The 26,979-nt window shown below is 41.6% G+C and overlaps 2 protein-coding genes across 5 annotated transcripts in view; one reads left to right on the top strand and one right to left on the bottom strand.

Annotated features, from left to right (window-relative positions):
- The window catches only part of LOC120946874 (trypsin-like), a 169,936-nt gene extending 144,373 nt beyond the window's left edge, over nucleotides 1–25,563 (bottom strand). The window contains exons 1-5 of one of the 4 annotated variants that reach the window (XM_040361687.1): nucleotides 25,456–25,562; nucleotides 24,798–24,948; nucleotides 23,644–23,897; nucleotides 22,066–22,202; nucleotides 20,885–21,163 (exon numbers count right to left, since the gene is read on the bottom strand). In XM_040361687.1, the coding sequence (XP_040217621.1) occupies nucleotides 21,014–21,163; nucleotides 22,066–22,202; nucleotides 23,644–23,897; nucleotides 24,798–24,948; nucleotides 25,456–25,495 (732 nt within the window). In that variant the 5' untranslated portion in view covers nucleotides 25,496–25,562 and the 3' untranslated portion in view covers nucleotides 20,885–21,013. Of the gene's footprint in view, nucleotides 1–512; nucleotides 664–744; nucleotides 856–20,884; nucleotides 21,164–22,065; nucleotides 22,203–23,643; nucleotides 23,898–24,797; nucleotides 24,949–25,455 lie in introns of those variants that run through there. The other 3 variants (XM_040361689.1, XM_040361686.1, XM_040361684.1) reach the window with 3 other exon arrangements.
- LOC120946884 (trypsin-like) lies at nucleotides 10,813–15,171 on the top strand. The gene is made up of 5 exons (XM_040361707.1): nucleotides 10,813–10,914; nucleotides 11,198–11,348; nucleotides 12,245–12,498; nucleotides 13,868–14,004; nucleotides 14,939–15,171. Exons 1-5 carry the CDS (start codon nucleotides 10,863–10,865, stop codon nucleotides 15,086–15,088), a joined length of 744 nt encoding a protein of 247 aa, XP_040217641.1. The 5' UTR covers nucleotides 10,813–10,862; the 3' UTR covers nucleotides 15,089–15,171.
- Nucleotides 25,564–26,979: the final 1,416 nt, after the last annotated feature.

Raw genomic sequence — 26,979 nt, 5'->3', positions numbered from 1 at the left:
CCTTCAGTTCCAGGAGTGAAGAACAGTCATTTTGGGTACTGAAAACATTTAATTTTGGTTGGTATAGAACAGGGAAGGAATAGAGCCTCTGTCAGAGGCCTGTTTATTTATAAGGGAAGATTTAAACTTTGGTATGGTTATTTTTACATAGTTTCATTTGTCTAGCTTAATTATTGTTCGGAGCACTATATATTTTTTTTGCAATAATGGTTATCTTTGTATATCTGATTTGGATATTACACAGGAGCTATATGTTAGCAAAGGGATTGGGAGCACCAAACAACTTGTGTTAAATTTGACTTCTCTTTATGAATAGGTTCTACACTAATAAGGGCATTACCATCCCAAGGGATCTCCTGCTGACCCAACCCATGTCCAACCAACCATCCATCTTATCAACATGCCACTTTGCTGGTCAACCAGCTGGTAAAAGCTCTGAATAATAGATATTACCTTTTTCAATGCCTCATAACTATTCCAATAAAAAGTACTGTCTTAAAAAGTGCACTTACGCCTTGTAGCAGTGAGCAGCAGAGACCACCCACAGGGAGTTGATGAGGGATCCACCACAGAAGTGATATCCGGAGTTCAGAGATACCTGCCAGGGCTGAGAGTAGGCGCCACAGGTATATCCTCCAACGATCTTGTCATCATCCAAGGCAGCTGTAAAACACAACATGTGCTGATTACATATAGAGAGCCTACGCAAAGGGATATATTAAGTTTATGTTCATTCATACTCACCAGCTGCCCCGAGGAGCACACAGATCAGAAGGAATTTCATGGTGTTGATTTTACCAGTGAACAATTTGTTGCTAATAATGTAGGTATTTATATGTTTTACCAGGACCCCCCACCCCATTCCTCCTACCTGTACACTGGCCAGCTGTGCCAATAAGAAATGTTCAGGTTAATGTATACACAGTTTTATCAGCAAAACTTTTTTTACATTATCAGCAACCTCCACCATCGGTAAGGTTAGTAATGTTTTTTTTTTAATTTTGATGATTCACAATTTTTCCACGCTATTCCATTTCACTTTTTTAAAGCCCAACAGAACAAATTGTTTTAATATGACAACATCTTCTTATCTATAAAGATGGCTATCACTTTTACAGAATAAGGTATTAAGTGATGTTTGACCCATTCTGGGTCTACTGCTCTAAGGCTATCCTATTACCTGGAGAGCACAAAGCCACCTATACAAATCTCCCAAAGACATCTTTCACAGACTTGTAGAAGTAAGTGGGCCTAATTTGAATATCACCACTAAGTTTACTTTATCGCCCTTATCACATATGAATGAATGAATGACTTGTATAGCGCTACTCATGCGAACTGAATCGCCTCTGGGCGCTTTTTCCAGCCAGTGTCTGCTTGGCTGGTGCGGTCATTTTACCCCGAAGGATCGTGACACGCTTGGGACACACAGATATACATATATATACTGGGCCGATTTGGACAGGATCCAATTTACCTACCAGCATGTCTTTGGAGTGTAGGAGGAAACCGGAGTACCCGGAGGAAACCCACGCAGGCACAGGGAGAACATGCAAACTCCAGGCAGATGGTGTCGTGGTCAGGATTCGAACCAGCGACCCTTTTGCTGCTAGGCAAAAGTGCTACTCACTACACCACTGTTCTGCCCCCACATATGAGTGTATTTTCTCTTTTGGGGGGACAAAGAGTTATTCCCCACAGGCTCCCTAGGCTTCTCCACCACCAGACGGGCTAACAAAAATTATACGGGTGAATCAACAGTCTTCATGATAGTTTTCTAGGCATGAATGTAGATGTTAGAATACAGTTTATGGTTATACTTATACTTTACTTGAGATAATTTGTCCTCCCTGCCCACTCTCTTTGCCCATGACATGCTGACAGTGCCGATCCTGACCTCCCTGGGGCCCTAAGCAAAATGACATGGCACATTAAAAATGAGAAGCGGGGGGCGCTGACGACAATGAGAGAAAGTTCAGAAACGGGGGTAGGGGGTGTTCTGCTGTCGGAAATGACATCTTACAGTAAATTGAGAAGCAGGGGGTGCTGACTTCTTACCTCTTCTCCCATGCAGCCAGTGAGTTGAGAAGCGGGATGAGGGGGCAAAAATGACTTCTCACCAGGCGGGGCCTCTAGTAATTTGGGGGGCCCTTCAGAGCTTTGTGGGGCCCTAAGCGGCTTGCATAGTGAGCCTATAGGGCGGATTGGCCCTGCATGCTGTGGTATATGTAACAAGCCCTATTAGGATACCATTACAAAAATATAAAGCAACATGACTCAGTATATTGAACGTTTTTAATGTTTAAAATTTTGTGGTAATATAATTATTTGCTAATGTTTATATATGTTATTTGTCAATAATATGTTTGTATATCTTTGCAGTATATATACAAAATTGTGCTTAAATCTAAGGCCCTGATTAAGCAGCACCCCTCCCAGAAAACGTGTAAGCAAGTTTTTTCAATTTTCCAGCCAGGACCAGAACAGTCTTTACAGAAAGCACTAGAACCTTCTGGAAAGAAGTAAGAGGTCCTAGTGACTTCACCTTGAGTCACCCAGCTCTACTCTGTGCCACTCCCAACCCAGAATGAAAACAAAAAGGCTTAGCAAACAGCCAGGCCTGCTTAAATGTACCTATCCTTTATAGCACACTACTAGAGGGTGCTACACTCACCCCCAGAAAAAACACAATTTAGTTACTTGGTAAAGACATTGATCCCTTTTTAAATATATTGGTCTTACGTCAATCCAGTGATACCATTCCAGTCATGAATGAGTCCCTAAAAATCATCAGAAACAATGGCTTTGAAATGACAGAGCTCAATTCTTTAAGGATCGGTGGGTGGATGCCATCTGGTCCAGGCAGTGGCGGCTGGTGCTCCAGTTTTTTGGGGGGGGGCGACAAACAAACCACCCAACCCCCCCACCCCCGTTGCTCGGTCGATCGGCGAACAAACCCCCCCGTCACACGCTTGTCCGCCCACCAGCACTGCACATACCCCAACTAGGTCGCAAGCAGCTTTGGCAGCTTCCCGCTGCATCTCCTCCTTGGCAGCTTCCCCTGCTTCTGCTCCTGGCCAATATGGTAAATTCTCCTCTCTGCCAATCCAGTCTTAAGACCCATTTCCTGATTGAGAGTATGGATGAGCTTTATGTTTGGGTCAAACATGAGTTTGGTTTGAACATTGGCTGTTCACTCGTTCGCCGAATAGTGAACAATTTGGGGTGTTTGCGGCAAATTCGAAAGCCCTTGCTGATTTTAAAGATTAATATGCAAGTTATTGTCATAAAAAGTGTTTGGGGACCTGGGTCCTGCCCCAGGGGACATGTATCAATTAAAATAGATTTTAATAATGCTTTTAAGTGAAACAATAAAAGTGAAACAATTCGTACCTGGGGGGTGTCTATAGTATGTCTGTAAAGTAGCGCATGTTTCGCGTGTTTATAACAGTCCCTGCACAAAATTACATTTCTAAAGGAAAAAAAAGAATTTAAAACTATTTGCGGCTATAATGAATTGCTCCTGGCAATACAGATACAAGTCATTGAAAAAAATGTCATGGGTCCCCCCCCCCCCCCAGTCCATTACCAGGCCCTTTGGGTCTGGCATAAATATTAAGGGGAACCCCAAACCAAGATAAAAAAAATGTGTGGTGGTCCCCCAAATTCCATTACCAGGCCCTTCAGGTCTGATATGGATATCAAGGGGAACCCTGTGCCAAATTTAAAAAAAATGGCATAGGGGTCCCCTCAAAAGGGGAACCCTGTGCCAAAATAAAAATAAATGGTGTGGGGTTCCCCCCAAAAATCCATACCAGACCCTTATCCAAGCATGCAACCTGGCAGGCCACAGGAAAAGGGGGGGACGAGAGCACCCCCCTCCTGAACCATACCAGGCCACAACATCGGGTAATGGTTGTGAGGGTCTGCGGGCGGGGGGCTTATGGGAATCTGGAAGCCCCCTTTAACAAAGGAGACTCCCAGATCCCAGCCCCCCCCCATGTGAATTGGTAACAGGGTACATTGTACCCATACTATTTCAACCCCAAAAAATTTAAAAAAGGTAAAAAAAACACACACACTGCTTGGGACTGCTGGTTTCTCAACAAGAAAACTGGCCAGAATCTAGACGAGAAAAATAGAGAACACGTTCTCTATTTTCTCGTCGTGAGATTCTCTGCAGTTTTCCTGCCGAGAAACCCGAGAGTGTGTATACTTACCCGGTCGCTGTGGAAACCCGCGCATGCTCGAAATGACTTTGACACATGCGCGGTAGCTTCCTAGGCATAGGTAGGGTGCAGCAAGATGGCGGCGACGGCGGCGTAGAATGTGATGAGCGCATGCTTGTCGTACACGATGACGTCACCGCGTTCTTGCCTTTCAAGAGAACCGCGGTTCTTTTGAAAGGAGTGTCTGTACACTCAGGTGGCAAGAGATTCTTGCCAAGAATCTCACCAGGAAAAACAATGTTTTTTCCTGACGAGATTCTGGCCCGTGTGTATGAGGCTTAAGTCTTGGAGAGCAGCCGTCATCCTTGGAACATTTGCACAGAGAGTTTATATCTTTCCTGTATGTGTTTGTTGCTTACAGATAACATTATATTAAATCATGTTCTGGTCGCTGCTACCCAGATGTTCTTTTATATAAATATTGGCTCTGGATGGTTTGAGATTATCAGGTCCAGCAGAGCGTCATTCCTAGTCAGGGCCTCAATGAACTGGACCATAAAATTGTCTTGTAATAGTATTTAGCTGTTTATATTTACTAAAACTATTGGATTCCCATGCTCTGTGTACTGTGGCAGACCAAAAGAGTTATTTACAAAAGGCAAATCCACTTTGCACTACATGTGCCCCTGGAAGTGCAGTTGCTGTAGATCTGAAGGGAAGATCTGAATTGAGGGGAAGCTCTGCTGATTTTATCATCCAATTATGACCAAGTTAAAATGCTGTTTTTTATTTTCCTGGTATGTCTCCCTCAGATCTACAGCGACTACACCTCCAAGTGCACTTTCAGTGCCCCTTCCTTATTAAAAATTATTTTTTTTTGCATATTTCTCACACTTAAATGATTTAGATCATCAAACAAATTTTAATATTACACAAAGATTACCCGAGTGAATCCAAGATGCAGTTATTAAATTATTATTTCATTTATTAAGGAAAAAAGCTGTTCAAACCTGCCTGGCTCTATGTGAAAAAGTAATTGCTCCCTCCCATGCTGAATCATGAATGAACAGTGATAACCACAATTTTTGGGAAAGCTGAGTTAAATTTCACTTGCCACACCCAGGCCTGATTACTGCCAGATCTGTTGAATCAAAAAATCACATAAATAGAAGCTGTCTGACAAAATAAAGCACACTAACAGATCACAAAGAGCCACACATAATACCACAATCTAAAAAAAAATCAAGAACAGATTAGAAACAAACATGTGTCCATCTAGGAAGGGTTTCAAAGCTATTTCTAATGCCGTGTACACACGATCGGTTCGTCTGATGAAAACGGTCTGATGGACCCTTTTTATCAGACGAACTGATCGTGTGTGGGCCCCATCGTTTTTTTTCCCATCTGTGAAAAAACTTAGAACCTGTTTTAAAATGATATGATGGTTAAAAAAAAACGATTGTCTGTGGGGAAATCCATCGGTTAAAAATCAACGCATGCTCAGAATCAAGTTGACGCATGCTCGGAAGCATTGAACTTAATTTTTCTCAGCACGTCGTTGTGTTTTACGTCACCGCGTTCTGACACGATCGTTTTTTTAAGTGATGGTGTGTAGGCAAGACTGATGAAAGTCAGCTTCATCGGATATCTGATGAAAAAATCCATCAGACCGTTTTCATCGGATGAACCGATCGTGTGTACAGGGCATGAGGCTTCGGAATACCAGTGGAAGACATAAAAACAACAAAAAGTCTGGCGCCAGGAAACCGGGATATGTGTGACGATGGCAATTAAACTTTACGTCCTACATTTGCCCAATAAGCTGCTATGTGGAAGAACACACCAGGAGGGATGTGATGAAAATGTATACAATCAAAAACAACCATACAAAAAAGCGCTATTTGGGCCAAGTCTTGAGTGGAGAAAATAAGCAGGCATAAATCAATAAACAAAACTATCGATTTAATGTTGCCATAGGTGATGTTTTAAAAACAATTAGATCCTCCTTTGCATGAATAGTCAACAATCAGCTTGCTCAGCACTATAGTAATACCTTGTGGAGGCGACCAATAAACCGGATGTTGGTTGGAAAGTTTGCTGCGATGGATGAAATCCTCATGTATCCCCTATAAAGTCCACGCAGGTGGGGAGGAAAGAGGAACACGGTCCAAATTGTGTATGGAAAAGGGACCGAATCAAACTTCAAGCAAATCCCGGCAAAAGGTGGTGAATCAGCCGGCAGTCGTGGATGGAAGAAAAAGCCAGAAGGTAGTGTGAGCGAGCTCCAGTGGGGACGAAGGATGCGGAACTTCCTGGGCGTCATCATGACCTGAGGAAGGGCCAGGCCCCGATACAGGTTGTCAAGACTACAGCCAAGCACTTCCCCTCCCTGCCTCTCTCGGCTTGCTCTTCACCATTGAGCGTTAAGCCGTGTCTCGATATCGGCTTTCCTGAGCCTTCTATAACTCCAAGCTCCAAGCCTTGCTTTGGATCCGGTCTCCCTGAGCCTTTTGACGTCACGCCTGGGAAGTTCCGCATCCTTCGTCCCCACTGGAATACAGCGAACAAACAGTGCTATAAATCTGCACTGATTATTGTGTAAATGTGACTGGCAGGGAAGGTGTTAACACTAGGGGCGATCAAGGGGTTAATGTGTTCCCTAGGGAGGGATTTTTACTGTGGGGGGAGGGGACTGACTGTGGGAGGTGACCGATCAGTGTCCCTATGTACAAGGGACACACCATTGGTCTCCTCTCCCTGACAGGACGTGGATCTGTGTGTTTACACACACAGATCCACGGTCCTGCTCAGTTCCTGGGCAATCGCGGGTGCACGGCGGACATCGTGGCCACCAGGCACACGCATCGGGTTCTAGGTGACGCGGCGGGAACGAGCGTACCCCCTAGTGGCTCTGGAAGGCGCAACGTCATATGACGTTCCACCCAGAACAATAGGCTCATCGTCCCGCCGTCATATGATGGCGGGTGGTGGAGTAGTGGTTAAAGCAATATTTAATTTTAATTGTTTCACTTTAGGCATTATTAAAATCACTGCTCCTGAAAAAACAGCATTTTTAAAAACTTTTTTTTTTGCATTGATATATGTCCCCTGGGGCTGGACGCGGGTCCCTATTCACTTTTTATGGCAATAACTTGCATATAAGCCTTTAAAATTATCACTTTTGGTTTTTCATGTTAGTGTCCCATAGAGTTTAACGGTGTCCCACGGCTTTCGAATTTGCAGAGAACACCACATAATGTTCGCTGTTCAAGTCGAACTTATGTTGGACTCGAACACTGGGCTCATCCCAACTCCTTTTGGTTTGGTTGGTTTGGCAAGAATGATTCTTCATGAATCCATGCTGATTACTGCTAATGATACAGTTTTCATTACTAAAATATTGTATATAGTCGCTTATCATCCCCTCCAAGAGCTTGAATACTATTGATGTTAGGCTAACTGGTCTGTAAATTCCCAGGGATGTAATTTTGGTCCTTTTTAATTATTGGTGCTATTTTGGCTTTTCTCCAATCCGTTGGTACCATTCCAGTCAGCAGACTGTCAGTAAAAATTAGGAACAATGGTCTGACAATTATTTGATTTCCCCAAGTACCCTCAGGTGCAAGCCACCCGGTCCCAGTGGTTTATTAATGTTAAGTTTCCCAAGTCTAATTCTAATTCTGTCCTCTGGTAGCCAGGAAGGTGCTTCCTGTGATGTGTCACGAGAGTAAACACTGCTGTTTGGTTACTGAAGCCCCCCTGATTCCCTCATGAAGACTCAGGCCCCGTACACACGACCAGTTTCCTCGGCAGAATTCAGCTTCCGACCGAGTTTCTGGCTGAATTCTGCCGAGGAAACTGGTCGTGTGTACACTTTCGGCCGAGGAAGCTGACGAGGAGCTCGACGAGGAAATAGAGAACATGTTCTCTATTTCCTCGTTGTTCTATGGGAGCTCTCCTCCCGCCGAGCTCCTCGGCGGCTTCAGGGCTGAACTGGCCGAGGAACTCGATGTGTTTGGCACGTCGAGTTCCTCGGCCATGTGTACGGGGCCTGAGGAGAAGAAGAAATGAATTACCTTCACCATCTTCCCATCCTTTGTAACCAGATGTCCCTCCTCATTCTTTTTGGGGCCAATATGGTCTGTCCTCCCTTTTTTACTGTTTACATACTTAAAGAATTTCTTGGGATTTTATTTGCTCTCCTCTGTTATGTGTCTTTCCTGTTCTATCTTAGCCGCCCTAATTGCACCCTTACATTTCTTGTTGCATTCTTTATAAAGTCTAAATGCTGATGACTATCCCTCAACCTTGTATTTTTACCTTCTCTTTTGCTTTTATATACATTTTTACATTGTAGTTAAGCCATCCAGGACTTTTGTTCAGTCTTTTAAATGTATTACTTAATGGGAGGCACTGGCTAATGCCCCTGGTTAATATGCTCTTAAAGTGAAACCCATCTCTACTCTGTGTTCTTTGTTCCTAAGATTTTATCCCAATTTATGCCTTCTAGCAAGGTTTGTAGTTTAGGGAAGTTGGCTTTTTTGAAATTCAGTGTCTTTGTATTTCCCTTATGTTTCCTATTTTTTGTGATTTATACTGAAGCCAATTGACCTGTGATTACTGTTTCCTAAATTGCCCTGTATTTCCACATCCTTGATCATGTCTGTATTGTTGGTAATCAGTAGATCAAGTAACGCTTTATTTCTACTTTGAGCAACTGACCAATGAAATTGTCCTGCAAGACATATAGAAACTGGTGAGCCTTAGGCCTCGTACACACGGCCGAGGAACTCGACGTGCCAAACACATCGAGTTCCTCGGCCAGTTCAGCACTGAAGCCGCCGAGGAGCTCGGCGGGGCGAGAGCTCCCATAGAACAACGAGGAAATAGAGAACATGTTCTCTATTTCCTCGCCGAGCTCCTCGTCGGCTTCCTCGGCCGAAAGTGTACACACGGCCGGGTTTCTCGGCGGAATTCAGCCAGAAACTCGGTCGGAAGCTGAATTCTGCCGAGGAAACTGGTCGTGTGTACGGGGCCTTAGACGAATGCATGGTTCCCTCCACCCAGTCTATGTCTGGATAATTAAAATCCCCCATTATGATAACACTTCCTATCCTTGCTGCTAATCCAAATTGTGATAGGAGGTCCATCTCCCCCTCATTCCTCAGGTTCTGTATTTTTCTGTATTTTTTATCATATTTAGGTTTATATGCATTAAAGGAACACTAAAGGCAATTTTTTTTTTTTAATTAACAATTATACTTGCCTCCACTGTGCAGTTTGTTTTGCACAGAGTGTCCCCTAACCCTGTCTTCTGGGGTCCCTCTGCGGCTGTCTCGGCTCCTCCTCGCAAAAGCTTTCCACCTTCATGTGAGCGAGCTTGCATGGTGGAAAGCTTTTGTGGGCCCGCTCCCGTGATACAGCGGTGGGCATAGCTTCATCCTCTGTGATTGACAGCAGCTTTAGCCAATGGCTGCGCTGCTATCAATCCGTCCAGCCTAGCCAATCAACGGCCAGGCTGGGAACCGAAGAGGATCACGTGGATGGCGCAGGACTTTCGAGGGGTCAGGTAAGTAAAACGGGGGTTCGGGGGGGGGGGGGGGGGGCGGTACTGTTGAATGTTTTTTCACCTTAATGCAAAGGATGCATTAAGGTGAAAAAACATTTACCTTTACAACCCCTTTAACTTCAGACCAGGCGGAAACAAGGTTTGAAAACTTTACCTGAAAAAGCACATATTGTTGGATAGGCCTGACACTTGCTAAGTCAGGCATCAGTGACCGCCCTTTGCATTGTATTTATCTGCGTATACCGCAAACTTTTTTCCCCTTAAAATCAGGGGAAAATCGTGGGTGCGCGATATACGCCGATCCCCGCTGTCTCTGAGCCGCTAGCCTAGAGCCGAGCCGAGTGTACTGCGCACTCGGCTAGGCTACGCTCGGCTCCGCCCGCAGCCACGCAAAAGGAGCCGAGAGAAACCGAGACAAGCCAAACACACATGAAATCCGGCTCCTCTCGGCCTGCGCCAAATCCAAAAACGAACACCGGACACGCTGGACGGAGACGGACACCTGGATGGAGGCCGCAGACGGACACCTCCAATGCCGCAGACAGACACGATGGACCGAGACGGACACCTCCAAAGCCGCAGACAGACACGATGGACCGAGACGGACACCTGGATGGAGGCCGCAGACGGACACCTCCAAAGCCGCAGACGGACCCCGCGCAAGGAAGCCGCACATGGACACCCACAAGGCTGGACGGACCCCGCACAAGGCCGCGGACGGACGCCGGACAAAGCCGCCGATGGACGCAGGGCAAAAATTTAAGTTTTCTTTTTTTTCCTTTTTTACCTTTCTAAGCTTGGGGTACGCGTTATACTCCAGCGCGCGGTATACCCCGATAAATACGGTAATAACTTTATTCTGTGAAAGTTAGAACCATCTTTATATATAATGTTGTCATATTAAAACAATTTGATCTGTTGGCCTTTAAAAAATGACTAACCTTACACATAGTGGAGGTTGCTGATAATGTGAAAAAAAAAAAACATGCTGATAAAACTGCGTATACATTAACTTGAACATTTCTTATTGGCACAGCTGGCTAGTTTACAGGTGGGGGGAATGGGATGGGGTCCTGGTAAAACATATAAATACCTACCATATTAGCAACAAATTGTTCACTGGTATGATCAACAACATGAAATTCCTTCTGATCTGTGTGCTCCTCGGGGCAGCTGGTGAGTATACATTGTGTGTGTGTGTATATATATATATATATATATATACATATATGTGTGTGTGTATATATATATATATATATATATATACATATATGTGTGTGTATATATATATATACATATACTGTATGTGTGTGTATGTGTGTGTGTGTGTGTATATGGTATGTTTATTCATTTTTTAAATATTATGTTTTTTTATTTTTCATTTTTATATGAAAGAAAACGTAATATATCCCTTTGCGTAGGCTCTCTATATGTAATCAGCACATGTTGTGTTTTACAGCTGCCTTGGATGATGACAAGATCGTTGGAGGATATACCTGTGGCGCCTACTCTCAGCCCTGGCAGGTATCTCTGAACTCTGGATATCACTTCTGTGGTGGATCCCTCATCAACTCCCTGTGGGTGGTCTCTGCTGCTCACTGCTACAAGGCGTAAGTGCACTTTTTAAGACAGTACTTTTTATTGGAATAGTTACGAGGCATTGAAAAAAGTAGTATCTATTATTCATATCTTTTACCAGCTGGTTGACCAGCAAAATGGCATGTTGAATAAATGGATTGTTGGTTGGACGTGGGTTGGGTCAGCAGGAGATCCCTTATTAGTGAAGAACCTATTCATAAATTCAAATTAAACACAAGTTGTTTGGTGCTCCCAATCCCTTGCTAACATATAGCTCCCGTGTAATATCCAAATCAGATATACATAGATAACCATTATTTCAAAAAATATAGTGCTCCTTACAATAATTAAGCTAGACAAATGAAACTATGTAAAAAATACAATACCAAAGTTTCAGCTGTAATGATTACTTTAATCAATAAACCCTTTCTCCAGGTATTGTGTAATATTCTGAATAGATTGGGGATGAGCTAAAAATGCTACCAAGTGTTATTTACTCCTGTGACCCCCTTTGGAAGTGTTTCCCCTCACTTCTTGTCCATGTAATATGGGATACATTGACAGAAAGCCTTCCCCAATCTACTAGAATGTAATTATGTTTGTGTGTCCATTGTAAGCAATTTTATACCACTTCCTGTCTTGACCGTAAGTGAGGATAAATCTTCCCAATAGAAAGACAGGCCTCTGACAGAGGCTCTATTCCTTCCCTGCTCTATACCAACCACAATTCAATGTTCTCAGTACCCAAAACGACTGTACTTTACTCCTGGAACTGAAGGTGAGTGTACCAACCACTACTGGTACACGTTCCATACTAAGCAAACCCACACTGCTGCTCAGTTAGAAACAAATTAACTGGCTTCTATCCAGAATTATTTTGATTAAGATGCAAATATATACTGATTTCATTGAATTTGTCTCTATACAGGAGCATGCAGGTCAGACTCGGAGAGCACAACATTGCTGTCTCTGAGGGCACCGAGCAGTTCATTAACTCTGCCAAGGTCATCAGAAATGCTGCATACAACTCCAGAACCCTGGACAACGACATCATGTTGGTCAAGCTGGCCTCTCCCGCCACCCTCAACTCCTACGTCAAGAGCGTGCCTCTGCCCGGTGGTTGTGCTGCTGCCGGCACAAGCTGTGTGATCTCCGGATGGGGCAATACCCTTAGCAGTGGAAGTAAGTCAACATCAGTGTAACATCATCGACTACTGATAATAAATGAGGCTAAGCTTTTCAGGTCAATTTGCCAAGATTAGAAAATGTTAGCAAATACCATAAATCCTAACTCTGGGCAGCAATTGCTTGTTTTGTCAAGGGGTTGGGATAACACAAAATAACGTTTAACCTAATCCAGAGTCCTGAAATCTTCTTCCATGGGGTTATGGCTGTGGTGACCAGCTGTCCAAAGCCTCTCTTCTTGCCAGTTCTCTGGCCAGCCTTGCCACTGCCCCTCTTACTAGGGTAATCATGTACAGTGCAGGACCAACCTAATGACCAGTGGCATGTCATTAGGGAGGCTGATGGAAGGTGTACTCAATCCCATTTTTGCACCAGAGGGAATGGAACCAAACAGGAGGCTGTCCCGGGGTAATGTAGATATTACTCTGGATTATCCTATTCCCAAGAAAAGAAAATTAGCGCTGGATCCTTCATGAGCTGAGAGGGGGCAATTTTAGTTAGGCAGGCCATAGATGAAGCAACACTGGCAGTGTTGATGGAGAAATCCCTCCCTTTGAACTATTGTGTTTCTCTTGTCCCTGCCAAGAGAACACAGTGATTATTGCTAGTGGCTACAGACACTGGCAATAATTGCATGCTAACAATTGGACATGCTAGTTGTACCCAAGTCAATGGATGGATCAACTTGGGCACAATCTGCCTGCGTTAGACTGCCGGCTTTAGACTTTACTAAAGAAAATCAAAACATAAATACAGTAGAAAATAATAAGAAATGTATTCTGAAATGTCTTTGAAACTCAGAACAAGTGTCCCTATTGGAAGACTTCCCTTTTTTCCATTCTGTCAACCGCTCAAAATGTTGGATTTCTTATCATTTTCAGTTCTGGTGACAATGGTCATCATGGCAAATAAAGAGGGGGGGGGGGCATCTTCAGTGAGAACACAGGCAGCAATAAAACCTGAAGAAGATTTTATCCCCCCCCACCCACTCCCCTCTATTCCAATTTTTTTGACTGCTTCTTTTTAACTGAAAATAAACACAGATCTCAATAACTGGAAGAGGAGTGGGATGATGGGTCAGCTGTGTATGTGGAATCTCATCTTCTAATAGTTTATAACAATTCAAAAAATAGGCTGTATAAGTTATTCACAACATAGTTGCAAGTCACCTTGGTAAAGAGCTGCAGAATATCCACAAAAGCACCACCTGAGGGTTGCAAGTGGTAAATATAATAAAATATAATTGGAATTTATTATTTATTATTTATAAAACAAGCTTTTGTCTTTTTTAACACATTTTGTTCTTTCTCCTTCTGTCTTCAGTCAATATTTTATTCACTGCCTTTTTTTTTGTTTTTAATTGCAGCCAACATGCCTAACCTCCTGCAGTGTGTGAACGCCCCCATCCTGACTTCCGCCCAGTGCAGCAACGCCTACCCCGGAGAGATTACCGGCAACATGATCTGCGTTGGCTACCTGGAGGGAGGCAAGGATTCCTGCCAGGTAATTGCCACAACTTATTTTATTTTGTATATAAAGTTGTACTGTTCAAATAAATGTGTTCTCTGAAGCTATTAGTAGTTTTCCTAGACTGAGAATTTAGTTTTTTGTTTTTCATATATAAGTTTAAATGTAAAAATAAATAAAAATAAGTTCAATGTATAATTTATAGTCCAAATATTCTGGAAAGGTTTTGAAAATAGATTAAAGATATTTCTTCTCAAGTAAATGTATAGTAAAACAGATCTTCTGTAGCAATATTTCATATTAGTTGGAAAAGCAACTAATAAAGTTAAGGCAATATGAAAAAAATATAATCTTAAAGTCAAACTGAACTCAAGAAATATTATGTAATGATTTACTAAAACTAGAAAGTGCAAAATCTGGTGCAGCTCTGCAAAAAAACAAAAACAAAAAAAATCAATCACCTTCAAGCTGAAGTTAGAAGCTGATTGGCTACCATGCACAGCTGCACCAGATTTAGCACTCTCCAGTTTAAGCAAATCAACCCCAATATGTTTTAGTTTACCATGCCTTAGATATGTTAGCTGCATTATTTTTCTTGATTTCAGGTTAAGAATGTTTTTTTTAGCAAATATAGGAATTAACTGTTGATCCTGCCAGACATCCAGTGTCATTGTCTCTTCCTGTGAAAACACAGTCTTATATTGCTTGTGTAAGCCACTAATCCCATCGCCCCACTTGTAATTGCGAAGGTAGACATGCTTGAAATCCAGCCTTAATGGCTACCATGGCTCCTTCCATAGATACAGTAGAGATAATGAGTTTTGCCACCCAGGGACAGGAAGGGTGTCATCCCTTGGATTACTAGGTGAAAAAAAAGATAAAGCCTGAAAAAATGAAAACCAACACAACCACTGCATCTAAATACTTATAACTTACCCAAAGTTCTAAAAAATGCGTTTTCTATTTTCAGGGTGACTCTGGTGGCCCCGTGGTGTGTAACGGACAGCTCCAGGGTATTGTCTCCTGGGGATACGGCTGTGCCCTGAGGAACTACCCCGGTGTCTACACCAAGGTCTGCAACTACAACTCCTGGATTGCCAGCACTCAGGCTGCCAACTGAACTTTCAACTGAAATACTTATTCAGATCATTCTATTCTCTGCTTCTAGAATACATCAAATGATGTGCTAGGCTCAGACTTTAAGCCTACATTTTTGTAATGACTGAATAAACATATCTCTTTATATAAAATTATTTTATCTATTACTACAACTATTGGTTCCCTATGTGATGCTTGTCTTGGCTACAGAATTTGGGCTGCAAAAAAAAAAAAAAAAAAAAAACACAACATATGTGATATCACAGAGATTGTCCTTTGTGATGACCTTAAAGTGAATAATTTAGCACCAAGTATATGGAACACTTAGGTATTCAGAGCTGAGCTCCTCCATGCCTCTGGTTAGTTTGGTTGCCCTTCTCTGCACTTTCTTCAGTTCCCCGATATCCTTTTTGAGAACTGGTGCCCAAAACTGAACTGCATATTCCAGATGAGGTCTTAGACCACGTACACACGGTCGGTCAAAACCAATGAAAATGGACTGAAGGACCTTTTCATCGGTCCAAACCGATCGTGTGTGGGCCCCATCGGTCAGTTAACCTTCGGTCCAAAAATGTATAACTTGCTTTAAAATTGAACCGATGGACACCTAACCGATAGGTCAAAACCGATGGTTAGTATGCAAAAGCATCGGTTATAAATCCACAGTGAATATGAATTCGCTATTGTCACACAACTGGGTGGGCGCAGGGCACAGTGCTCTGCGCCCCAAGCCCACCCTTTTTTAAGCCAATTAGAGTCCCAGGCTCTAATCATGTGCTTAAAAACAAAACAAAATGAAATGCATGCGCCTACATGTAGATTAGGGGCCGGGCACATGGATTAGGGGGGTGGCACCCCTGCACCCAGTATTTCTAGGGACTCGTTAATGACTGGAATGGTGCCATTGAATTGACGTAAGGCCAATATATTTAAATGAATTTAAAAACGGATCAAAGTATTTACTAAGTAACTAAAGACCTTTTTGTTTAAATTCTATAGTCAAGAAGATATTGGAGAGTTTAATAAAAGACCACATAGAGGAATTTTTGCTGGAAAAAAATATTTTAAACACTTCACCCCCGGACCATTTGGCTGACAAAGACCAGGCCACTTTTTGCGATTCCACACTGCATCGCTTTAACTGACAACTGCGCGGTCTTGCACGTGCCTCCCAAACAAAATTGACGTCCTTTTTTCCCCACAAATAGAGCTTTCTTTTGGTGGTATTTGATCGCCTCTGCGGTTTTTATTTTTTGCGCTATAAACAAAAATAGAGCGAACATTTTTAAAAAAAAATCAATATTTTTTACTTTTTGCTATAATAAATATCCCCAAAAATAATGTAAAAAAACTTTTATTTTTCCTCAGTTTAGGCTGATATGTATTTTCTACATATTTTTGGTAAAAAAATCGCAATAAGTGTCTATTGATTGGTTTGCGCAAAAGTTATAGCACCTACAAAATAGGGGATTGTTTTATATCATTTTTATTAATATTTTTTTTTTTTACTAGTAATGGCGGCGATCAGCGATTTTTATTGTGACTGCGACATTATGTCAGACACATCGGACACTTTTGATACCATTTTGGGACCATTGTCATTTTTACAGCGATCAGTGCTATAAAAATGCACTATTTACAGTACAAATTACACTGGCAGTGAATGGGGTTAACCTGTAGGGGCGCTGAAGGGGTTAAGTGTATCCTAGGGAGCGATTCTAACGGTTAGCGGCGTAGCTACAAGTGACACATCATTGATCGCTGCTCCCGATGAGAGGAAACGTACGATCAGTGACATGTCACTAGGAAGAACGGGGAGATGTTTTGTTTACACGGACATCTCCTCGTTCTACAGCTCCGTGACACGATCGCGGGACACCGGCGCACATCAAGTCCATGGGTCCCACGGGCACGTGCGCGACCACACGGCGGCAAATTAAAGGGGACTTACCTGTACGCCCATTTGCCTGTTAAGCAACAAACAGCATGGATTCATGAAAGACAGAAGTTGTCAGACTGACTGATTTCTGTTTTTGAGGAGGCAAGTAAAACCTTGGACGGGGGGGGTTGGCTGTGGTATACTTTAATTTTGCCAAAGCATTTGACACAGTTCTCCACACACGGCTAATGTATAACGTAAAGTCTACAGGCTTGGAAAGATCCGTTTGTCAATGGATAGAAAACTATTTAGTGGTTAAAGTGGTTGTAAACCCAACCACACAACTTGCACCTAAGGGTAAGCCTAGATTAAGGCTTACCTGTAGGTGCAAGAAATATCTCCTAACCCTACACAGTTTAGGAGATATTTACAATAATGACAGGCGCCGATGTCTACGGTGCATGAGCGCCCTAGACAACGGCGCAGGCGCACTGAGCGTGCCGTTTTTCTGAATGGCATAACTTGAGTTAATGCGGTATTCCCGCGTATTCGGCGAAAACAGGAAGAATCTGCGAGGGGACATGGCGGCGAACGAGGAGCACTTCGAGGGCTTTGATTTCAGGTAAGTAGCAACATAATGAGTTACAGTAGTATGCTATGCATACTAGCTCATTATTATTTCCCCCGTTTTTAGGGGGGGGGGTTTACTTCCTCTTTAATGATTGCAGTGGAATAACGTCCTGGTCCTTACATGATGTCTCCAACTTACAAGCTGACCTCAATGTACTGTCTAGTTGGGCAACTATGTGGAAAATTAGGTTTAATGTTGATAAATGTAAAGTTATGCATTTGGGGGCTAGGAATAAGCATGCAGCATACATACTAGGGGCAGTACAACTGGGGGAATCAATGGTGGAGAAGGATCAGGGTGTTAATAGCTGTGGTTTCCAAAGCGAGCAAATCCTTTCTTATATTGACCACTTGACCTCCGGAAGATTAACCACCCCCTTTCATTACCAGGCCATTTTTTTATGATATGGCACTGTGTTACTTTAACTGTGACACTTACATGGTCTATTGACACTGTACCCAAATAATATTATTTTTTTCTCCACAAATAGAGCTTTCTTTTGGTGGCATTTGATCACCTCTGCGGTTTTTATTTTTTGTGCTATAAAGTAAAAAAGACTGACAATTTAGCTTTTTTACTTTCTGCTATAAAATACATCCAATAAAAAATGTAAACAATCGAATTTCTTCATCAATTTAGGCCAATATGTATTCTGCTACATATTTTTGGTAAAAAAATAAAAAGTATGAGAATTGTTTTTTTTTACTAGTGTTATTATGGCGGATAAATTGGACTAAGGGGCAATCATAGAGTTAATATGTGCCTAGCCTGTGCTTACTCACTGTGTGGGGGAGTTGCTTTTACTACGGGATGGCAAAGATCTGTGTTCATACATTGCAGAAACACAGGATCAATATCTTCCCTTCTAAGCGAACGACAATCTGCCTTGTTTACATAGGCTGATTGTGGTTCTGCATGTGTCCTGTGTAATCGGCGGCTGTCAGGGGACATCAAGTCCACAGTACCCACCACTGGGCTCCCTCTGTGTGTGCACCCCAGATCTAAAAGTGTCAGATCACGTACTAGGTACGTGATCTGGCGTAAGGCGACAGTATATTTAAGGTAGGCGGTCATGAAGCGGTTAAGAGAGGTATGGACTTCAGAGAGAGATATTATAATGTTTCCCCTGTACAAATCATTAGTAAGACCTCATCTGTAATATGCAGTTCAGTTTTAGGCACCAGTTCATAAAAGGATTTCGGGGAACTGGAGAAAGTGCAGAGAAGGGCAACCAAACTGATAAGAGGCCTGGAGGAGCTCAGCCATGAAGAAAGATTTGAGTAACTGAATTTATTCTCTCTTGAGAAGAGGATATATATATATATATATATATATATATATATATATATATATATATATATATATATATATATATATATATATGTGTGTATATATATATATATATATATATATATATATGTGTATATATATATACTGGTATACATATATATATACATGATTATGCACTTTTGTGTTTTGGGCATAAGTGCGCGCCGCCACTGGCTCGCTCCCGTCATGATTTTACACAGCGGGAGCTGATCAGCAGCTCTCATGGACCCAGTGTGCGCCAGCACCCACTGATCGCTCGGTACAATGACAGAATGACAGTCTGCTTATATAAACAAGGTAGATTGTCCTTCTGTCAGTACAGGAGTCATGGATCCTGTGTTCCTGTAAAGCAAAAACACCAATTCATGTCTTCCAATAGTAAAAGCTCCACCCCCACTACACTGAATCACCAGCAAGGAACACAGTTAACTCTTTGATTGCACCTGGTGTTAACCCCTTCCCAGCCAGTGTCATTAGTACAGTGACAGTGCTTATTTTTAGCACTGATCGCTGTAATAATGTCACTGATCCCCAAAAAAGTGTCAAAAGTGTCAGTTAGTTGTCTGATTTGTCTGTGGCAATATTGCAGCCTGGCTACAAGTCACTGATTGTCACCAATACTAGTAAAACTAAATAAATAAATAAAAATATCCCATAGTTTGTAGACGCTATAACTTTTGCACAAACCAATCAATATACACTTATTGGTATTTTTTTTTTTTTTTTTGGTTCATAAAGTTTTAGGATTTTTTTTACCAAAAATATGTAGCAGAATACAAATTGGCCTAAATTAATGAAGAAATTTGATTTTTTTATTTTTTTTATTTGATGTTTTTTATAGCAGAAATTAAAAAAATATAGGGCCAAATCCTCAAAAAACGGGCTTAACTTAACTTTTCCGAGTTAAGTTACACTGCCGCAAATCTCCCAAGTTAGGTGCCGATCCTCAAAGCACTTACCTGGAAATTTTCGGCAGTGCAACTTAACTCCGTCCGGCGCAAGGCGTTCCTAATACAAATGGGCGATTCCCATTTAAATTTGGCGCGCTCCCGCGCCGGACGTACTGCGGATGCCCGTGATGTCATTTTTCTATGACGTACATCGCGTGTTTTTACGATACGCCGAGTTTTGAGGATCGCGCCGGGTAAAAAAGTTGCGTCGGGGAAAAAAAAAGATACAGCGAAAAAAAAAAAATTCAAAATAAAAAAAAAAACGCGTCGCGAGGAAGAAGGGTCTACTTTTACAAGGTGTAAACAGTTTACACTTTGTAAAAGCAGCCCTAATTTTACACATGCAAACTAAAACTTACGGCGAAAAAACGAAGCTGAAAAGCTTTGTGGATCGCCGTAAGTCCTAATTTGCATACGCTAGGCGGCATTTCGACACGAAATGCCCCCCAGCGGCGGATGCGGTACTGCATCCTAAGATCCGACAGTGTAAATCCCTTACAGATGTCGGATCTTCTGCCTATCTTTGGAAAACTGCTTCTGTGGATCAGTTCCAAAGATAGGCACAGGGATACGCAGGCGGAACAGCAGATCCGCCTGCGTATCTCTTTTGAGGATTTGGCCCATAGTTTTTATTTCAAAATTGTCAGTAGTTCTTTGTTTCTAGCGCAAAAAATAAAAACACAGAGGTCATCAAATACCACCAAAACAAAGCTCAATTTGTGGGGGGAAAAAGCACCAACATTTTATTTGTGAACAGCGTCCTGGAGGTGAACTACTTAATAACAATAATAAATTACAATTTAGCTTGTGTAACAATTGTATATGCTATATTATTTATTTGTTTTGCCTTTTTCCACCATGAAAGTAGAGCTACTGCCATCAGCCCTCCACTAAATAGCTGTACTTCCACCCCCAATATGCATGGCATTTTGTAAAAAATTTTTTTTTTTGCAGCCTAAATTCTGTAGCCAAGATGAGCAGAAAATGGAGAACCAATAGTTGTAGTAATATATAAAATGAACAAAACTATTTTATATAAAGAAATATGTTTATTCAGTGATTACAGAATGTAGGTGTAAAGTCTGAGCCTAGCACATCATTTGATGTATTCTAGAAGCAGAGAATAGAATGATCTGAATAAGTATTTCAGTTGAAAGTTCAGTTGGCAGCCTGAGTGCTGGCGATCCAGGAGTTGTAGTTGCAGACCTTGGTGTAGACACCGGGGTAGTTCCTCAGGGCACAGCCGTATCCCCAGGAGACAATACCCTGGAGCTGTCCGTTACACACCACGGGGCCACCAGAGTCACCCTGAAAATAGAAAAATATTTTTTTAGAACTTTGGGTAAATTACGGTAAATTATAAGTATTTACATGCAGTGGCTGTGTTGGTTTTCATTTTTTCAGGCTTTATCTTTTTTTTCACCTAGTAATCCAAGGGATGACACCCTTCCTGTCCCTGGGTGGCAAAACTCATTACCTCTACTGTATCTATGGAAGGAGCCTGTCTACCTTTGCTATTACAAGTGGGGCGATGGGATTAGTAATTTAAGCAAGCAAGATAAGACTGTGTTTGCTTCCAGTTAATTTCACAGGAAGTGACAATGACACTTGATGTCTGGCAGGATCAACAGTTAATTACTATATTTGCTAAAAAAACATTCTTAACCTGAAATTGGGAAAAATAATGCAGCCACCATATCTTAGGACTGGTAAGCTAAAAGATTTTGGGGTTGATTTACCAAAACTGGAGAGTGCAAAATCTGGTTCTCTGCATGGTAGCCAATCAGCTTTTAACTTCAGCTTGAAGCTGATTTTTTTTTGTTGTTGTTTGTTTTTTGCAGAGCTCCCCCAGATTTTGTCCTCTCCAGGTTTAGTAAATCATTGCATATTATTTCTTGGGTTCAGTTATACTTTAAGATTCTATTTTTGTCCATATTGCCTTAACTTTATTAGTTGCTTTTCCAACTAATATAAAATATTACTACAGCAGATCTGTTTTACTATACATTTAGAAATATCTTTATTCTAATTTCAAAACTTCTCCTGAACATTTGGACTATAAATTATACATTGAAATAAAAAATGTTTTACATAACAAAAAAAAATAATAATAATTCCCAGCCTATAAAAACTACTAGTAGTTCGAGAGAACACATGTATTTGAACAGTACAACTTTATATACAAAATTGAAATAAGTTGTGGCAATTACCTGGCAGGAATCCTTGCCTCCCTCCAGGTAGCCAACGCAGATCATGTTGCCGGTAATCTCTCCGGGGTAGGCGTTGCTGCACTGGGCGGAAGTCAGGATGGGGGCGTTCACACACTGCAGGAGGTTAGGCATGCTGGCTGCAATTTAAATACAAAATGTAGTGAATAAAATAGTGACTGAAGATAGAAGGAGAAAGAACAAAACATGTTAAAAAAAAGACAAAAAATTGCTTTATGCATTGTTAGTCAGTAAAATCTGAAATAATCATAATTATTTATTATTATATTTACCACTTGCAGCCAGCATGTGGTGCATTTGTGGATATTCTGCAGCTCTTTACCAAGGTGACTTTCAACTATGTTGTGAATTACTTATACAGCCTAAGTTTTGAATAGTTCTAAAAATTTGAAGATGAGATTACGCATACACAGCTGACCCATCATCCCACCCCTCTTCTAGTTTTTGAGATCTGTGTTTATTTTCAATTAAAAATGAGCAGTCAACATTTTGGGGGATAGAGTGGTGTGGGTGGGCTGATAAACCCTTCTTCAGGTTTTATTGCTGCCTGTGTTCTCACTGAAGACGAACTCCCTTTTTATTTGTCCTGATGACCATTGTCACCAGGATTGAAAATGAAGAAAAATCCAACATTTTGAGCGGTTGACAGAAGAGGAAAAAGGGAAGTCTTCCAATGGGGACACATGTTCTGAGTTTCAAAGACATTTCAGAATATATTTCTTATTTTTTTCTACTTTATTTATGTTTTGTTTTTCTTTAGTAAAGTCTAAAGCCAGCTATAGATGGTTCAAATCATTTAAACCATCTATGAGTTGGCAGATTGTACCCAAGAGGATACATCGATTAACTTGGGTACAACTAGTATGTCCAATTGTTAGCATACAAGTATTGCCAGTGTCTGTAGCCACTAGCAATAATCACTGTGTTCTTTTGGCAGGGACATCCCCCCATTCCCCCGTAAAAACACAATAGTTCCAAGGGGGGATTCCCCCTTCAAAACTGCCAATGTTGCTTCATCAATGGCCTGCTTAACTAAAATTGCCCTCCTCCCAGCTCATGAAGGATAACCAAGAGTGATATCTATTCTACCCCGGGACAGCCTCCTGTTTGGTCCCTCTGGTGCCAAAATGGGATTGGGCCCTCCTTCCAGCAGCCTCCCTAATGACATGGTCATTAGGTTGGTCCTGCACTGTACATGATGACCTCAGTAAGAGGGGCAGTGACAACAAGGCTGGTCAGAGAACTGGCAAGAAGAGAGGCTTTGGACAACTGGTCACCACGCCCATAGCCTCATGGAAGAAGATATCAGGACTCTGGATTAGGTTAAACATTATTTTGTGTTATTCCAAACCCTTGAAAAAACAATTTATTCCTAACTGCCCAGAATTAGGATTTATGGTATTTGTTCCTCAAAGGAATCATTTTGCCTACATTTTCTTTTCAATTCGTTTTTATTAGGTGTTTTAATTTGCCTACATTTTCAATCTTGGAAAATTTACCTGAGAAGCTTAGCCTCATTTATTATCAGTAATGTATGATGTTACAGTGATGTTGACTTACTTCCACTGCTAAGGGTATTGCCCCATCCGGAGATCACACAGTTGGTGCCGGCAGCAGCGCAACCACCGGGCAGAGGCACGCTCTTGACGTAGGAGTTGAGGGTGGCGGGAGAGGCCAGCTTGACCAACATGATGTCGTTGTCCAGGGTTCTGGAGTTGTATGCAGCATTTCTGATGACCTTGGCAGAGTTGATAAACTGCTCTGTGCCCTCATTGACAGCGATGTTGTGCTCTCCGAGTCTGACTTGCATGCTCCTGTATAGAGACAAATTCAATGAAATCAGTATATATTTGCATCTTTAGCAAAGGAATTCTGGATAGAAACCAGTTAATTTGTTTCAAGCTGAGCAGCAGTGTGGGTTTGCTTAGTATGGAACGTGTACCACTAGTGGTTGATACATTCAACTTCAGTTCCAGGAGTGAAGAACAGTCATTTTGGGTACTGAGAACATTGAATTGTAGTTGGTATAGAGCAGGTAAGGAATATGGCCTCTGTCAGAGGCCTGTCTTTCTATTGGGGAGATTTATCCTCACATCCAGTTAAGACAGGAAGTGGTATACAATTGATTCCAATGGACACACAAAAAAATAACATTCTAGTAGATTTGGGAAGGCTTTCTGTCAATGTACCCTATATTACATTGACAAGAAGTGAGGGGAAAAACTTCCAAAGGGGGATCACAGGAATAAATAACACTTGGTAGCATTTTTAACTCATCCACAATCTATTCAAAATATTATAAAACACCTGGAGAAAGGGTTTAATAATACAAGTAATGATTACAGCTAAATCGTTTGTATGGTAATTCTTACATAGTTTCATTGGTGTTGCCTAATTATTGTTCGGAGCACTATATTTTTTGCAATAATGGTTATCTATGTATATCTGATTTGGATACACAGGAGCTATAGATTAGCAAGGGATTGGGAGCACCAAACAATTTGTGTTTAATTTGACTGCAGTTCAAGAATAGGTTCTTTGCTATTAGGGGCATTACCATCCAAATGGATCTTCTGCTGACCCACCCACTGACCAACCAACCAGCCATTTAACCAACTTACCACTTTGCCTGTCAACCAGCTGGTAAAAGCTCTGAATAATAGATACAACTTTTTTCAATGCCTCATAACTATTCCAATAAAAAGTGCACTTACGACTGGTAGCAGTGAGCAGCAGAGACCACCCACAGGGAGTTGATGAGGGATCCACCACAGAAGTGATATCCGGAGTTCAGAGATACCTGCCAGGGCTGAGAGTAGGCTCCACAGGTATATCCTCCGACGATCTTGTCATCATCCAAGGCAGCTGTAAAACACAACATGTACTGGTTACATACAGAGAGCCTACGCAAAGGGATTATACAGTGGAACCTCAGATTGCGAGTAACGCGGTTTATGAGCGTTTCGCAATACAAGCTGTTTTTTTTTTAATCCTGACCCACTTCGTGAGCGTTGTCTCGCAAGACAAGCAGGATTCAAGCCTCTCGGGTGTGCAGTACCACATTTGGTTAGAGGTGCGGGGGCACCGCTGGCACTCAGAGATGCTCAGAGACACTCGGAAACACTACAGAAACACTGTAGTGTACTGTTCCTGAGTGTCTCTGAGTGGTCTCTGAGCGTCTCTGAGTGTTTCCGAGTGTCTCCGGCACCCCTGCACCTCTGGCCACATGCGGTCCTGCATAGACAAGCAGTGGCTGTGGAACAGATTATCTGAGTTTCCATTATTTCCAATGGGGAAACTCACTTCGATATACAAGTGTTTTGGATTACCAGCATTCTTATATATATATATATATATATATTGTATACTCACCAGCTGCCCCGAGGAGCACACAGATCAGAAGGAATTTCATGGTGTCGATTTTACCAGTGAACAATTTGTTGCTAATAATGTGGATATTTATATGTTTTACCAGGACCCCCCACCCCATTCCTCCCACCTGTACACTGGCCAGCTGTGCCAATAATATATTTTCAGGTTAATGTATACACAGTTTTATCAGCAAAATTGTTTTCACATTATCAGCAACCTCCACCATCGGTAAGGTTAGTAATGTTTTTATTAATCTTGATGATTCACAATTTTTTCCACACTATTCCATTTCACTTTTTTAAAGCCCAACAGAACAAATTTTTTTAATATGACAACATCTTCTTATCTATAAAGATGGCTATCACTTTTACAGAATAAGGTATTAAGTGATGTTTGACACATTCTGGGTCTACTGCTCTAAAGCTTTCCTATTACCTGGGGAGCACAAAGCCACCTATAACAATCACCCAAAGTCATCTTTCACAGACTTGTAGAAGTAAGTGGGCTTGATTTGAATATCACCACTAAGTTTACTTTATCGCCCTTATCACATATGAGTGTGTTTTCTCTTTTTGGGGGACACAGAGTTATTCCCCACAGGCTCCCTAGGCTTCTCCACCACCAGACCGGCTAACAAAAATTACACAGGTCAATCAGCAGTCTTCATGGTAGTTTTCTAGGCATGAATGTAGATGTTAGAATACAGTTTATGGTTATACTTATACTTTACTTGAGATAATGTGTCCTCCCTGCCCACTCTCTTTGCCCATGGCATGCTGTGATGTAACAAGCCCTATTAGGATACCATTACAAAAATTTAAAGCAACATGACTCAGTATATTGAACGTTTTTAATGTTTAATATTTCATGGTAATATAAATATTTGTTAATGTTTATATACGTTATGTGTCAATAATATGTTTGTATATCTTTGCAGTATATATACAAAATTGTGCTCTAATCCAAGGCCCCGATGAAGCGGGACTCCCCGCGAAACGCGTAAGCACGTTTTTTCAATTCTTCAGCCAGGACCAGAACATCCTGGAAAGACTTACAGTAACTGTGGTTTTAACCAGTTGTATTCAACTTTTTTAAGGCTAACCATTTGTATATGAAAATTAAAGATTTCAATATTTTTTAAGCCTATTTGGTGTGTGTATTTATTAGACCCTGCAAGGTCCATGTAAAGTTCCACCCCACTTTTGTTCTCATTCAGTAATTGTTTTACAGAATAAAGTTATTAAGATATGTTTTACCAATATTGGGTCTACTGCTCTTAAGCCATCCCATGACCTGGGGAGCACAAAGCCATCTATAAAAATCACTCAAAGTCATCTTTCACAGACGTGTAGAAGAAGCATTTGGTTATACTTTCAAAACACCCCCGTTTTTGGATACAGCCATCCTGTATGGCATACACGATATAGCTTACATCAGGTAATGATAATATGAGACACTTTCAATATAAATTATATTTTCATGTACATCTACTAGATTAGTTATCTCTAGTATATAAACACATGC

Source organism: Rana temporaria, chromosome 8 (genome assembly GCF_905171775.1).
Source record: "Rana temporaria chromosome 8, aRanTem1.1, whole genome shotgun sequence".
NCBI classification, from domain to species: Eukaryota; Metazoa; Chordata; class Amphibia; order Anura; family Ranidae; genus Rana; species Rana temporaria.
Note: the sequence above shows the minus strand (reverse complement) of the source record. Positions and strands in the feature narration are given on the sequence as shown.

What these genes read in the sequence shown, in the direction of transcription:
- LOC120946884 (XM_040361707.1), top strand. Translation starts at nt 10,863, where the DNA reads ATGATCAACAACATGAAATTCCTTCTGATCTGTGTGCTCCTCGGGGCA. An exon ending in TGTGCTCCTCGGGGCAGCTG is followed by an intron (nt 10,915 to 11,197) that starts GTGAGTATACAT and finishes TGTGTTTTACAG; the next exon opens with CTGCCTTGGATGATGACAAG. An exon ending in GCTGCTCACTGCTACAAGGC is followed by an intron (nt 11,349 to 12,244) that starts GTAAGTGCACTT and finishes GTCTCTATACAG; the next exon opens with GAGCATGCAGGTCAGACTCG.